We start from the raw sequence: 15,160 nt of genomic DNA, 5'->3' as shown, positions 1-15,160 counted from the left end.
TCCAAGGGAAACAGGCTTCTGACTCAGGCCGGTGCTGCTGTCTGTTTGCCCCTGACCAGGGCACCTTTAATTCCCCAACTCCTGACTCATTGAAAGCCACACTGTTCCACCCATTGCCCCTACTCCTTTGAGGGAACAAAAGCAGGATTTTGAGGACTGTGCTTTTTGGTATTTATCCTAAGAAAAGCTGTGTGGAAGAGAGGCATTCATGAGAGCCTCATCTGCCCCCAAGTCTTCCTCTGGGTGGGGTCCCTGGTGACTATTCCTAGTAATCCCCATATTAACTCCACTTTTGTGTTTTTGCTCATATTTGGTCCTTGCATTTTTAATGTACTTGTGAGAGCTGTTTCTTCTAGACTCTATATCATGAAATTCCAAGTACGTGGACAATATGAAATCACCTGATTCGGGCACCCCATCCGCCTGCTGCTGAGACCCCCTATAAGTCATGGGTCTCCCCCTCCTCAGTGTGGACACTACTGGGCAGGTCCAGACCCTTGCCCCTTGTCAGCCTGCAGCAGCTCCAGAAGATGTCAGACATACTTGATACACGGTTTGGATTTCACAAATGCTTGTCTTCAAGGAAAAATCCATCTTCAGTCAAGCAACTTACTGAAGGGCGAGAGGAGTACAGGATTCTGCCATGGTTATTATTGATCGATTCCCACATGCCTTCACCCCAAGAGCTCTGGACTCAGCAGAGCAAAATGGAGCTTTAATGATGATCTTAGAATTGTCACATAAATATGTGGAACTCATACAGCATAAGGTAAAACCACAGACATAACTGTTAATTTAACCTCCCAATGTCACTATCAGGAACATAAAACACAAAACTATCTATCTGTTCCCCAGAGGAGTTGGTACCTCACTGGGTTATGTCAATAACAATAACTGATATTTATATAACACTTTAAAATTCCCAATACTCTTTAGATATATCCTTTCATTTAATAGTTGCAATAGCTGGCATTGATATAGCACTGGAAGGTTTGCAAAGAGTTTTACAAATATAATCTTATTTTACTCTCACAACTACCCTAAGATATAGGTAGTAGTATTATCCCCATTTTACAGATGAGGGCAATGAGGTCAGCTGAGTTATGTGACTTGCTCAAGATCACACAGCTAGTAAGTATCTGAGGCTACATTTGAACTCAGATCTTCCTAACTCCAAATCCAGTACTTGTAATATTCTCTATTGAGGTTTTCTTGGGGTCTCTGAAGGCAGCCTTCGTTTCATTCAGTAATTACCACATGAGTACAGCCAGGAGTTAAAGTTCAAATTCTTATTGTCTCCTTCAAAGTCTTGTCTCCTTCACTTGGGGCTCGACTAATTTTTCTGGAGACCTATTTCTCTCCTTGGTTTTGAGAGCTTGAGCTCCCGCCTGCCTTCTCTGGCTTCTGAATCTCCCCAATTCAGTCCTGGCTGAGGCTCCTAGCTTATATATGCTCTCTTATCAAAGGTGTGAATCTTGTAGAACTATAGTAAGTACTAAGTACATGTACTGAACTGGAGAACTGTTAAGCACCAGGCTAAATAACCATTGTCTCGATCAATTCCACTGACTTAGCACCTTGTTTCAAGTTCTGGACCATAATATCTCCTGATTTCTTTTGTTTTTAGATCATAGGTGGTCATGACCTCCCTGACTTCTCAAGGAGGTGAGAACCCAAAAAAAGAAGGTGATCACGCCTTCCCTGACTGCTCAAAAAAGGGGTGATCACACTCTCCCTGATGTGTCAGGAAGGAAGATGAAAACACCAAAGAAATGGGAAATCAAATCAGATTAGTGGGTTTCTGAAGGGTCTCACTCTTAAATCCATCAGCATAGGAGGTATTATACATAATTACATAAATTAAATAAACACATAGTAACACAGACTAGTAATGATGTAACAAATAACATGAATCAACATGAGGATTTATACATGTCCATAAATCCTAGAAATAGTCCAAAAAGAATCTATTGTCCATTACTTCATGTGTCAGGAATCTAATAATTCCTGCAAGTTTTGAAGTCCTGCAATAGTCTTATTATGTGTCAGGGAATCCAATAATTCCTGATGATTTTCAAGTCTTCAATAGTCTTTATCAACAATTTTTCATCTCAAGAAATCCAGTGATTCCTGCTGGTTTTAAAGTTTTTTAAGAGTCTCATTATCAGCATCATGCTCTTTCAGTGTCAGATGTATCTTAGTCTTCTCCTTTGTTTCGAGATTTTTCTCTTTTTCTGTCTCCAGGTGCTCATTGGCACCCATTTGATTCCTTCTCCATCTGTAAAAATACAAGCAAATCCTCTCTCCCAGGCAGTTAACCTATCTAGTTCCTTCAATTTACCACTTTCTAAATCTTTTCTCATCACCTGACAATTACATTAGAGCTGGTTTCACTGCACACTGCCCTTCTATTGGGTTAAAAAAGGCTGTATTCTGCCCGATTGTAATCCCTTTCTGCCATCTGATTGCTTTTTTGCTGATTGATCACATCAGAGTCCTGAACTTCCAAAGACTCTGAGTGTAAATTCAATTGTCATCATGCCCCACCTATCTTTTATATGATATCTTGGAGCTGGACCCTGCCTCTCATTTTCCTGGGTTGATCTACATTCTGAGGCCCAGTGGAAGCCCTTGTGGCATTTTGGACATGGGGTTTTAGGTCTTCTCTCACCCTGTCTTCTCTATCTCCATACCTACATTGGGCTCTCAGATGTCCTATTTTTCCACACTGAAAACAGTGTATGGCTTGGCTTATGGAAATGAGACTTTTTATAATTCTGTCCTTGCCTAATAGATATCCCTTTGTAAAGGGATCAACTGATTGATATTATAAGGAACACACCTGATGGGGCTCATGAGCAATACTATTGGAGAAATCCCAATCCTTTCCTCTAGATCTCTAAGGGGAGAAAGAGCTCTTCTAGAGACCCAACTTGCCAAAGGGAATAGTGCAGTGAGTCCTGAGGGAATGTGTTATCTCTGTATATAATTTTTCCCTTTGAAGATCAAAAACTCCTCAGAACTTGAAAGCAAGCTCTCTGCTGTTCTTCAGAGGTGATCTTTGTTAAAAGATCATCCATATGGCTCTTTGACCTATTGAACTGCATACACAGCTGTATCCTCGAGCTTGATGATAGGTAGACTTATACCTAGATCCATAATGCCTCTCTGTCTCCCTCCTGGGTGAGGAATTATCCTGTCTTCCATTACCTGGCAATTTACAGCACTATCCCCACATTGGGCGCCACTTGTGAATGCCAACTCAGCATTCACTACTTTTGTGAATACCTTTATTAACGCTCACTCGGCATTCACTACTGCCAGTCTCTCCTAATTCCCAGGTCCTCAGAGAAATCTCCAGGCACTGTCTTTTGCAGTGCTTAAACCAGTTTTACCAAGCTTACCTCTGTCTAAAGTCTTCAGAGATCTCTGGCCATCATTTCATAAAACCATCGTTTAAACACGATAGAGCATTCAAGAATAGTCATGTGCAAGGTTCAAGATTTTTTATTCACATGTTCATCTTTTATTCACATATTCATATCCTGCCTAGCTGACCTACTGATTTCTAGGGAATTCCAGGTCAAAGTGAACCTGCTTCCTCCTCCAACAGGATCTATGAGTTCATATGCACAGCCATTCAAAGGAGGAGACATCTCCTGTAAATGATGCAGATTTCAATGCAACCAGAGTTCCCGCCCATGAGGCGGTCCCTACTAGTTCACAGCAGACCCACTTCTGGGGGTCTCAAGCTTTATTGCTTGTTTATTTCCTGTTGCATTGTGTCTGAATTCTCCTTCAACCCTTACACATATATATTTATACAATTATCTTGCTGCCCAAGAAAAATCGGGAATAAGGGAAAAATAAGAAAATAAAATGCAAGAAAAAAATAAGAGTAAAAATCCTATACTGTGAATCACACTCAGCTCCCACAGTCTTCTTTTTGGATGTAGATGGCTCTCTTCATCACAAGATCATTAAAACTGGCCTCAATCATCTCACTATTGGAAGAACTATGTATATCAGAATTGATCATTGTATAATGTTGTTGCTATGTACAATGATCTCCTGGTTCTGATCATTTCCCTCAGCATCAGTTCATGACCCTCCAGCTTCTCTAAAATCCTCCTGCTCATTTCTTACAGAACAACAACTTATTCAGCCATTCTCCAATTGATGGGCATCCATTCAGTTTCCAGTTTCTGCCACAAACATTTTTCCACATGTGGGTCCCTTTCCCTCCTTTAAGACTCTCTTTGGGATACAAGCACAGGAGAAACACTGCTGGATCAAAAGATATGCACATTTTGACAGCCCTTTGGGCATAGTTTGGGCTTCTCCTTACAACACTTTCTGTATCTGGCTCAGGGGATCTAGCACCCTGTCCCACACATTCCTATTTTTTTCTTTTTTTGTGTTTTTTTTTTTTTTTTTTGCCTCATCTGATTTTTTTGTTGCACAACATGAAAAATGTGGTTATGTGCTAAAAAGAATTGCAATTATTTAACTTTTATTAGATTGTCTTGAAGTTGGTGGGATTAAGGGAGCAAAGGAGAAACTTTGAGAGCACAATGTCCGACAAAGACAAAGGTTGAAAACTACATGTTATTTCGAAAAATACTATTGAAATGAGATGAAAAAATAAAATTTAAAATATATGAAATCTTTCCAATGTAAGTTCTCTCGCACCACTCTTCTCATTTTCCTCCCTTCCCTTTAATCTCAATCTTTCTCCTCTTTCTTCCTTCTCTCCCTCAGTTGGTTTCACTCTGTACTTTCTTTACTCTCTCTCCTTTCCCCCCCTTACTCTCCCCCTTACCCCATATTCCCTGCTCAGAATCAATACTTGGTAGATATGTTTCCAGTCCAGCCCCCAGGGCTGCTGATGTGTCTTGTTCAATTCCAATAATAGCTCCAGTCTATTTAAATGGGTTGGTTTCAAAAATTTTTCTTTGATCTGGGGGTTTCAAAATTTGGCACGAATATTTCTATGTATTTTTCACAGAGGATTTTGTTGAGGTGCTATTGGATTTTTAAAAATGTCTACTTTTCCCCTTCATTTTCTAATTATTAAGCCATCTATATTTTTCCTGAAGCACAAAGTTGTTTAACTTATGGGGGAAATCAAAAGAGCTCAAATTTGAAAATCTATTCTAGCTCTTCTTGGGAGAAATCCTTATAGGCCAATCCTTTCACAAAGCCCCAATAAGGACATTTTTGTCCATATCCTCCTTCCTTGGGACTTTGGTCATGAAGGTAAATAGGTGGGCATGGTTCTAAATTAATCTGGGCATTGCCAGGGTCAGAGGAAGAACTGCAAAAGCAAAATTTCTGATCCATAATGGGCTTGGGCTGCCCAGCTTCTTTTTCTTGGTCACTGACCAGACATGAATGGCTTCCTCCTGGCCCGTGATATCTGACAATTTCACAGTATTGGAGCCTAAGGGTTCTATCCAGTGACAAGGATCTCAGGGTATCATTGATGTTGGAATAGGTGGTTCTGCTGCTCCTGGACCAAATCTGTGAATGAAGAAGGGAACATATATTCTTTCCCCTTCGCATATGAGCAAAAGGGAGGGAATCGGGAAACTTGATTCATGAATCTTAGCCCACAGTAGATAATTTATAAATGTTTATGGGCAGTGGCATCCAGTTATTCTTTCTGTTTTCTCTCCTAAACTCTCTTTTAAAAACTCTGGTTTCTTACATTCTCATTCAGTAGATATTTTCTAATAGATATGCAAAGTTAATATTATAAACTCCAAAGTACAAAGGTGAATGACTTCTTTTAGTTTTTTTAACTTTTAATTTATATCTTTTACCCAATTACATTCAAAAATTTTCTTTTACATTTGTTTAAAAATTTTTTGCTTTTTAGGTTCTTTCCCTGATTCCCATTCACAATTAAGAAACCAAATTTGAAATTATCCAAAACATTTCTGTAAAAGTTGTGAAAAAACATAGATCTCCCACCCCAATGAAAATAAAAAGCCTCAAGAGAAATAAAGATAAAAATAGATAAGGAAATAGAAAAATGCTTTGATAAGTACACAGACAATCATTCCTTCTCTGTGAATGGATAGAATTTTTTATCCTATGTCCTTCAGATTAGTTGTGGATAATTATGTTACTGAGAACAACAAAATCATTTACAACTGGTCACTCCAGAACATTGCTATCATTTCACATAAGGTATATTTCACTTTTTTTCTTGGAGGACGTTCCAGCTTTTGCTTTTCCCCAGGGAGCATTCTGCTCATCTTTTCCCAGAGAACAATGCTATTCCCATCAGAAAAACTTGTTTCAAAAATTAGTTTTACAATTATGAAAGCTAATTTTGTATTTCCCACATTTATTCTCTCTCTCCTTTCACCCTATCTCTCCCCAAAAATGTTTTGCTACGGACCACTGAGTCTCCCCAAATGACCAGTGCTTTTATTACCCACTCTTCTCATATTCCATTCCATTCCCATTTTCCTGCAGGCTAAGATAGATTTCTATTGCCCTTATTGAGTATTTATGGTATCTCCTATTTGAGCCAGTTTTGATGAGAATAATATTCTTTCACTCAACCTCTCCTCCTCCTCTCTCCCTCCACCTGAAAAGCTTTATCTTGGCCTTTTTCTTAGAGCAGATGATTTGCACCTTTCCACTTCTTCCTTTCCCTTTTCCTGATACATTCCTATCTCCTTTTCAACCTTTTTTCAAAAGAGATTATCCCTTCATATTCCACTCACACCCATTCTATCTAGCTATGTATACTCTTTCTGTCAGAATATTAAGAAAGTCCTAAAGTTACAAGTATCATTCTCCTATGTAAAGAGATAAAGCTTAATCCACCACTCCCAGGTATAATGATACTACCTCAGTCTCTCTTTTGAGCTCTTTCCCAATTCCACATAATATCTGTTGGACATTTTGACCCAGAAAGCCAATTTGCACCTGAATCTCAATGTGTCCAAATCACAAACTTTCTTTTGTTCCCCACCTTCTGTCCTCTAATGAAATTCCCTTTTCTGTCAGCCAGGTTTGCAGGCTCAGTCATCTACCACTCTCCCCTTTGCTTAGCCCACATATCATCCATCTCAACAACATCCCCCCCTCCCTCCGAAGTTTTCTCTTCTTTATTCCCAGAGCTATTTGACTGGTGACCTTATACATCTCTATCCTAAAGTGCTCTGATAGTCTCATTGTTCCATTAGGATTATAGATATAATAGGGCTATGTCCCCCTGATCTTTGGTAGGGGTGCACTTGGGTCGGAAAAACCCTGAATCCCAACCCCTCCCATCTCGGGGAACATTCCCACTCTCTTACTGGATTTCCCAGCAGAAACTCCCACAATTATCCTCACCTACAATTCATTTGGAGGTCTTGGACTGCGGCACAATCACCACCCTTATTGATGTCAGAATTAGCCCCTCAATCACTCCCCAGCCCAAGCCATAAAAGGCTAAATAAAAAGCAAGACTTGGTATCCCCAAACTTCACTATCTTCCTAATCAGGTACTAGGCCATTGAGATTTCTCAGTGAAAACCAACCCATTTCTGCCAAAAACCTCGCTTGGCGATTGGGACTTCGAATTCTTTCACAAAACCTGCGACACCAGTGTGGGGACCTCTATCGTTGTTAGGGATATTCTCACCCCTCAACATTGTGACTTTTGACATTATTTTTCTATACTCTGTATCTGACATATTCTAGGTTACATACTTTTGGTCCGCCCTCAGAATTTTTTTTTGGAAGGTATCTTCCTCATTTAATACAGTGACTGATATAAGAACAAGTATTACCACAAGTTTGTTGATTAATTGATTCTCACTGTGGGGAAACATCCAGGTTATTTTCATCATGCTGAATTTAAAAGATTTCCTGAGGGAAAAGAATGTCAATAAATAAATAAGAACTCTGCTTCCATAACTACCCCATCTTCCCAAATAAGGGAGTAATAAGCAGCCCAGGAAGGCCTCAATAGCTCACTGGGCACAGCCTAACTATTGCTTTTCATTGTCCAATATATTTTTACAGTAGAGTCAGTCTCAACTCAATTGATAAAAATAATGCATTGCTACAGGTTCCTTTCCCTGTTTGCTCCTCTCTCTATCCCACTTCTCCTCACTCTTCATCATTGAAAGTAATCCAAAGGAAGCAACTGAGAAACTCCTTTGTATGACAAAAGAGGAAATAGAAAATGAAACTACAATTGTAGGCAAAGTGTCTTGTCTGAGGATATAAAGAAGAATCTTGAAAGTTCATTTGCTGAGATTTGTAGTGGTCTGTTTTAAATGGAGGGTGGGTACCTTCTATCAGACTGCCCAAATCACAACATTTCTGTGAATAATTCTAATCTTTGATTTCAGAACATCTTATGGACCAGTCAGTTTTACAGTCCATACATAGGCTCCCACCCCTGCTTCTTCTTTACCCTAAAAGTTCTCTCATAGTCTTGTTCTCAAATCCACAAGACCTAAGGGCAAAGAAGCAACTGCAACGTGGGCCAGAAGGTTAATTGTCAGAAAAAGGTTAAAACCTTTGATGCTGTTCTGCCCCATCTCCTCTCCTGCTAAGGGGACCCACAAGTCTCTGATGGTTCAGCTTGATCCCACCAAAATACATATCTAGCCCCAAATACAAACTACCTCATTTCCCCTTCTACACATATCTGGCAATCCTCACCCCCTGCAAAGTCTGGATCATTAAGCTTCTTACCACTAAGAGCTTCTTGAAGATGAGAAAAACTAGGCAGCCCCTTAGCTGGTCAACTTCTAGGTTAGGGTGGGTTCTTTGAAGCCACCAGAGCTCTCTTTCTCACTCTCTCTCCCAAGGCTCTTCAGACTCCTGGCCTTTTATCCTAGTAATGGTTATTATTATACCTTTGATTTTCATTGAGCTACTCAATTACTTCCTCGGAAAATCCTCCACAAGCCAACCCTTTTATGAATCCCCAGTAGGGTCCTTTGTCTCCATATCCTCCATCTTGGGGGCTTTGCATGTAGAGTTTGGGGATGGTCTGATACAAATCCTTGTTTTCTCTGCCCAAAGCAGGGTGGAGGATCCCCGTGGGAGCGGTACTGGAAAAGGCTATGGTGCCTTCCTGTATGTCATGGAGATACACAGGTGGACAGGGTTGTAGCATTAAGCGAGGCACTGCCAGAGTCAGAGGAGGAACCGCAAAACTTAGATTTTTTACCCATGATGGTTCCCCTTTCTCCTCTGACTTATTTACGGGAATGACTTCCTCCACTTTTATGGTTTTAATCTTCAAGGGCTCAACACGGTGACCTCTGCATAAAAATGTTTTCACTTGTTGGAACAGGCCCTTCTTCCCCCGGACCAAGTCTGTGAATGAAGAAGGGACCATATGAGCAAAGGGAAAGGAATCAGGAAGCAGAATGTGGGTGGGAAAGATGGCAGCAGCTCTGAGATGTTGATGTACCAAGAGTGATACCTGGTCTTTCAGTGAGGTCCTCCTGGCTCTTGAGGCCTGACACATTTGAGCCCAGGGGTGCAGGTGCAACACGGTGAGGGGGACCTCGGGATATCACTGTTGTTGTCTGTTCAAACTTCTTCTGGACCATGTCTGTGAATGAAGAAGGGAATGTATGAGCAAAGGGGAAGAAAGTGAAGACACAGAATGTGGGTGGGAAAGGTAGCAGCAGCACAGGAATTATGGTTTACAAGAGTGATTCCTGGCCTTTGGAGGAGAACTGGACCCTTGTCAATGTGCTCTTGCCTATGCTCTCCCCCATTTCCTACTTGGACAAAGCCCAAGAGACACCTTCATTAATTCGAATTTTTGTGGTAAACCGTTTATATGTACAGAGTATGTTTCTACCTCCTTAAAAAGAAAACTCCTGTACGCCAAGGCCTTGCTTGGGCCATTCTTTGTACCCCCAGTCCTTACAATGGAGCTTGACCTACAGTAGATAATAAATGTTTATTGACTGTGGCCTCCACGTACTTATTCTCCCCTCTTTCTCTCTCTTGAAAACTCTCTGCACTCTGGTTTCTCACATTCTCATTCAGTTGAGTTTTCCTAATTGAAATGCAAAGTTACTATTATAACCTCCAACGTACCAAAAGTGAACAATCTCTTTTTTCTTTAATTTTAATTTATTTAATATTTTACTTATGTTGCATTCAAAAATTTTTCTTTTACATTTGTTTTAACATTTTTGTTTTGTAGGTTCTTTCCCTGATTCCCACTCACAATTAAGAAACCACATTTGAAATTATCCAAAACATTTCTATACAAGTTGGGGTGGGGCGGGGGGGGGGGGGGGGGAGGGGGGAACTTAGATCTTCCACTCTAATGAAAATAAAAACCCTCAAGAGAAATTAAGCTGAAAATAGAGATAAAGAGGGAAATAGAAAATGCTTTGATCTGTATTGAGACACAATCATTCCTTTCTGTAAATGGATAGGAATTTTTATCATGAATTATGCAGAGTAATTGTGGATGATTGTGTTGCAACAAGTCACCACAGAACACTGCTATCATTTCATATATGGAATATTTCATTTTGTTCATGGAGACTTTCCAGCGATTTTTTTCCCCCTGAGAACATTCTACTCATCATTTCTGAGAGAACAATTATATTTGATCAGAGAAAATTTCTTCAAAATTATTTTTTACAATTACTATTGCTAATTGTATTTCCCCCACATTTATTCTCTCTCCTTTCACCTTGTCTCTTCTCAAAAGTATTTTGCTACTGACCACTGACTCCTCCCAAAAGACCTGTTCTCCATGTTCCATCCCCTTTCTGTTTTCCTGCAAGCTAAGTTAGCTTTCTGTATCCCTATTGAGTATTTATGGTATCCACTAGTGATGAAAGTAATGCTCTCTCAACTTCATCTCCTCCTCCTCTCTCCCCACCACCTGAAAAGCTTTATCTTTGCCCTTTTTCTTAGGGCAGATGATTTGCACCATTCCACTTCTCCCTTTCCCTTTTCCTGGTATATTCCTACCCCATTTTTTTTCAACCTTTTTTCAAAAGAGATTATCCCTTCATATTCCACTCACACCCATTCTATCTAGCTATGTATACTCTTTCTAACTGCCAGAATATTGAGAAAGTCCTAAGGTTACAAGTATCATCCTCCTATTAAACAAATAAAGCTTAAATCACTCCCAGGTATAATGATCCTGCCTCAGTCTCTCTTTTGAGTTCTCTTCCCCAATTCCCACATGATATCTGTTGGACATTTTCACCCAATTGCACCTGAATCTCAATGTGTCCAAAACATAATCCATTCTTTGTCTCTCCCCCCACCTCCTTCTGCTTTCTAATGAAATTCCTTTTTTCTGTCATCCCCCATTCTTCCCTTTCCTTAGCCCACATATCATCCATTTCAACATTCCCCCTCCCCCACCCCTCCCCGGAAGTTTTTTCTTTACTCCCACAACTATTTGCCTGGTGATCTTGTACACCTGTCTCCTAAAGTACTCTGATAGTCTCGTTGTTCCATTAGGATTATGACTTCTGACCTTATTTTTATATACTCTCTATCTGGCATATTCTAGGTTACATACTTTTGGTCCTCCCTCTTAGAATGAACTTTTGGGGTTTAATACAGTGAGTGATATAAGAACAAGTATTACCACAAGTTTGTTGATTAATTGATTCTCACCGTGGGGAAATATCCGGGTTATTTTCACCATGCTGCACTTGAAAGATTTCCTGAGGGAAAAGAATGTCAATAAATAAGTACTAAGAACTCAGGTTCCAATAACTACCCCATCTTCCCAGGAAAAGGAGTAATAAGCAGCCCAAGTAGGCCCTAATAACCTTCTATTGACTGGGCTCAGCCTAGCTTATGCGTCTCATTGTTCATTATGTTTTTACAGTAGAGCCAACCTCAACTCAATTGATAAAAGCGTTCTATTCCTAAAGGTTTTTTCCCCCCATCTCCTCCTTTTTCCATCCGATCTCTCCTCTCTCCTAATCACTGAAAGTAATCCAAAGGGAACAACTCCCTTGAATGACAACAGAGGAAACACAGGATGAAACATTGTAGGCAAAGTGTCTGTCAGTATAAAGAAACTTTGAAAGTGCATTTTCTATGGTTTGAAGGGGACTGCTTTAATGGAAGGTGAATACCTTGTATCACAAAATTTCTGTGAACAATTCAAATATTATTTGATTTCACAACATCCTATAGACCTGTCAGGCTTACAGTCCATGGGCTCCCATCTCTGCTTCTTTTTTCTTCTAAGAGTTCTTTCTTATCTGCATTCCCAAATCCCCAAAACCTCAGGGGAAAGTCACAACTACAATGTGAACCAGAAGGGCCAGAATGAGAGGCCTGAAAATCCTAACCTGCACTTCTACCCTGGACAAGTCTTTCAGTGAAAGGACAAGTCCTTTCATTGCTTTGAAGCTCACCAGCTCTCTAAGAAGAAATGACAGATTGGCTACCCATCACAGGGAGAAAGGGATTTGCCACACAACATTGGATATCTACAGTAGAAAGAACAGTTGTCCACTTCTCCAATTGAAAAGAAATAAAGCAATAGATTAGATACATTTGGAGATTGCAGAGAATTATTTTTAAGAATGTAAAATATGAAAAAAAATAAATAAATAAAATAAAATAAAAAAGAATGTAAAATATGGTTTGGAGAAAGGTGGGATAAGCTCCACTAGTGGTCAGGAGGTTAATTGTCAGAAAAAGCTTAAGAACTTTGCTGTTCTGCCCCATCTCCGTTCCAACTAAGGGGACCCACAAGTCTGATGGTTCAGCTCAATCCATCAGCTGATGGGGGAATTTGTTTGAATGTTCTAAGCAAGGAGGACCTGGAGGCAGTCTCAGGATCACATCAAGGAGAAAGAGAGTGAGAGGAAACACCTCTTTTCTGTCCTTTGCCCTGTGTGCTCCACACCCAATATGGTGTGGAGCACGATCTCCTTTGATCCTTACATCAACCCTGTGAGGAAATGGAAGCTAATGGATGAGATGGTTTGCCTCAGGGAAATTCAGCTCTGTCTGTGATAATTAGAAACTCAGATTATCCTTACTCCTAGGCCCAGTTCTCTGAGTCCTTACATATCTAACATCTACTTAAGGAAACAGGAACTTCTGGAGAATAACAAAAACCATTTCCCTTGGTATTAAGTCTTAGATGGGTTTGTGTGGTCTCCCCAGAGTCTACAGAAGAGGGTTCTCTCTTAGGATCTCATATGTATTTTAGCTGCTCCCCCATTGAGGACAGGAACAAGCATCATGTCCATCTCCTATTGCTGTACAAGGAATGTCTCTCATTCATCTCTAGACCAATGACTTTCCACAAAAATATATATCTTGCACCAAATACAAACTCATTCCTCCTTCTAAACCTATTTGGGGATCCCCACCACCAGAAAAGTCTGTTATCATCAAGGTTCTTACCACTAAGAGCTTCTGGAAGATTAGAAAAACAAGGCAGCTCCTTCACAGCTCAAGTTGCAGGTTATTATGGATTCCTTGTGGCTATCAGCTCTATTTCCCTCTCTCTCTCTCTCTGGTTTTGGCTCTCTCTTACCTCCTCTCTTCTCTTTCTCTCTCCTGTACAGAGCACAGCTGTTGAGACTTTTGGCCTTTTATCCTAGTAACAGTTTGTGAAGTTGTCATGACATCACATATAACCATTTGCTTTTGTATCTGTTACCTCCCTCTATCACCTCTGTCATTTCAGGCTGGAGTATTTGTGCAGAGGCAGGGAGCTTGCTCATTACTTAGTGTCCTGAACCCAAGCCACGCTGCCTCATTGGGTTTCAAACTGTATTTCACACTGATTCTCATTTAACAGTTTTGCCATCTTCCACCTAGTTTGTTTCTTTACCAAAGATTAAAAATATGTCCCAACACTGAGTTTTTAAAATTCTAGTCTTTGTCTGACTATTAATAATTCACACCATTTTTCCTTTTAATTCTTACACCCTACATAGAGAATCTGTCTCTCTTAAAATCATCTTGTGTATTCTACTTAGCCAATTTGTAAAGGCATTGGTAGATTTGTTGTGGAAGGATTAATTTCAGCCCTTGCAATTCCCCTATCAGTCCTGCAGATCAACCTGAAAATAAGATGGAAAAGTCTGAGAACTGCCAGGAAGCCAGAAACTTCAGTAACTGGAATGTTTTTCTCTTCTTAAGATTAATCATTGATGCATTAAAGCTTAAAATCATGAGAAAACATAAGCCTGGACACATGTATGATCCATACTGGTCAATATGAAGGAATCATGTTAGGAGACAGGAGACCTGGCTGTAAAACACCCATTGTCTCCATTTGGTTATTAATTGTCCTAAGATCTGTCAACATCCTCCATTTTTCTGATTTCTTATCAGAAATACTGGAGAATTCCAAAGGCTGTTGGAGGGCTCAATATGTCCTGGTTCTGATTGGATTTGTACTATCTCTTCTGAAGCCTGCAAATTTTCTTTGGTAAGGAGCCACTGTTCTGTCCAAACTGGTTGGTCAGATTTCCATCGATTTGGAACAGATGCTGGCTGTGCTTTGGCTCCTGTCGAAAAGCCTCTGTGGTGAGACTACTCCCTAATTGACTGAGCAAGTCAGGACCCCAAATTTACTGGCAAGTGATCAATGTTATAAAGGTCTGATTTTCCCTTGGTGCCCTTTTACACCCATGTTAAGGGATAAGTACTAATGTGGGGAGCTGCAGTTGCACCATTGCCCACCAAAACAGTTATCAGCTAACTGAGAGGGCCATTCTGCCAGTCAGAACAAGGATGACAACAGTGTTTTATCTGCCCCTGTGTCTATGTGCCCCATTTTCCCATGGATATCAATCATTAACATAGGCAAGGAAGATTGAAATATCACTTTAGACCAATAAATATGGGAGTGTTCTGCATCTAATCCTTCAGTATCAAATTTCATAAATTTTGGTATGGAAAATGAGGCCATAAGGCAACATGTTCCCCTCCTGAAAATGCATGGGTTGGTTGATAGGGTTAATGCCAGCCACCATTTTCAGTATTTCCCCAGGGCTCCAGAAGAAGGGATGTATAACGTAGCCTTTAAAGGCAGCATTCTATGCCAATGGTAATGCCTAAGATAGATTTGGGGAAGGGGAGCTGGGTTCTCTATTGTGCAGATTTGAGAAGTAGAAAATAGTCAGACATGGGCAGGATTGGTTATAAAAAATGGAAC

General features: G+C 40.2%; 1 protein-coding gene across 1 annotated transcript; it reads right to left on the bottom strand.

Annotated features, from left to right (window-relative positions):
• Nucleotides 1-5,904: 5,904 nt before the first annotated feature.
• LOC116419571 lies at nt 5,905-13,525 on the bottom strand. The gene is made up of 5 exons (XM_031940295.1): nt 13,396-13,525; nt 11,638-11,687; nt 9,452-9,583; nt 8,713-9,342; nt 5,905-7,875 (listed from the first exon to the last, which is right to left on the bottom strand). Exons 2-4 carry the CDS (start codon nt 11,666-11,668, stop codon nt 8,894-8,896), a joined length of 612 nt encoding a protein of 203 aa, XP_031796155.1. The 5' UTR covers nt 11,669-11,687; nt 13,396-13,525; the 3' UTR covers nt 5,905-7,875; nt 8,713-8,893.
• Between the last annotated feature and the right edge of the window lie 1,635 nt (nt 13,526-15,160).

This window comes from Sarcophilus harrisii, chromosome 5, assembly GCF_902635505.1.
Source record: "Sarcophilus harrisii chromosome 5, mSarHar1.11, whole genome shotgun sequence".
NCBI lineage: Eukaryota > Metazoa > Chordata > Mammalia > Dasyuromorphia > Dasyuridae > Sarcophilus > Sarcophilus harrisii.
Note: the sequence above shows the minus strand (reverse complement) of the source record. Positions and strands in the feature narration are given on the sequence as shown.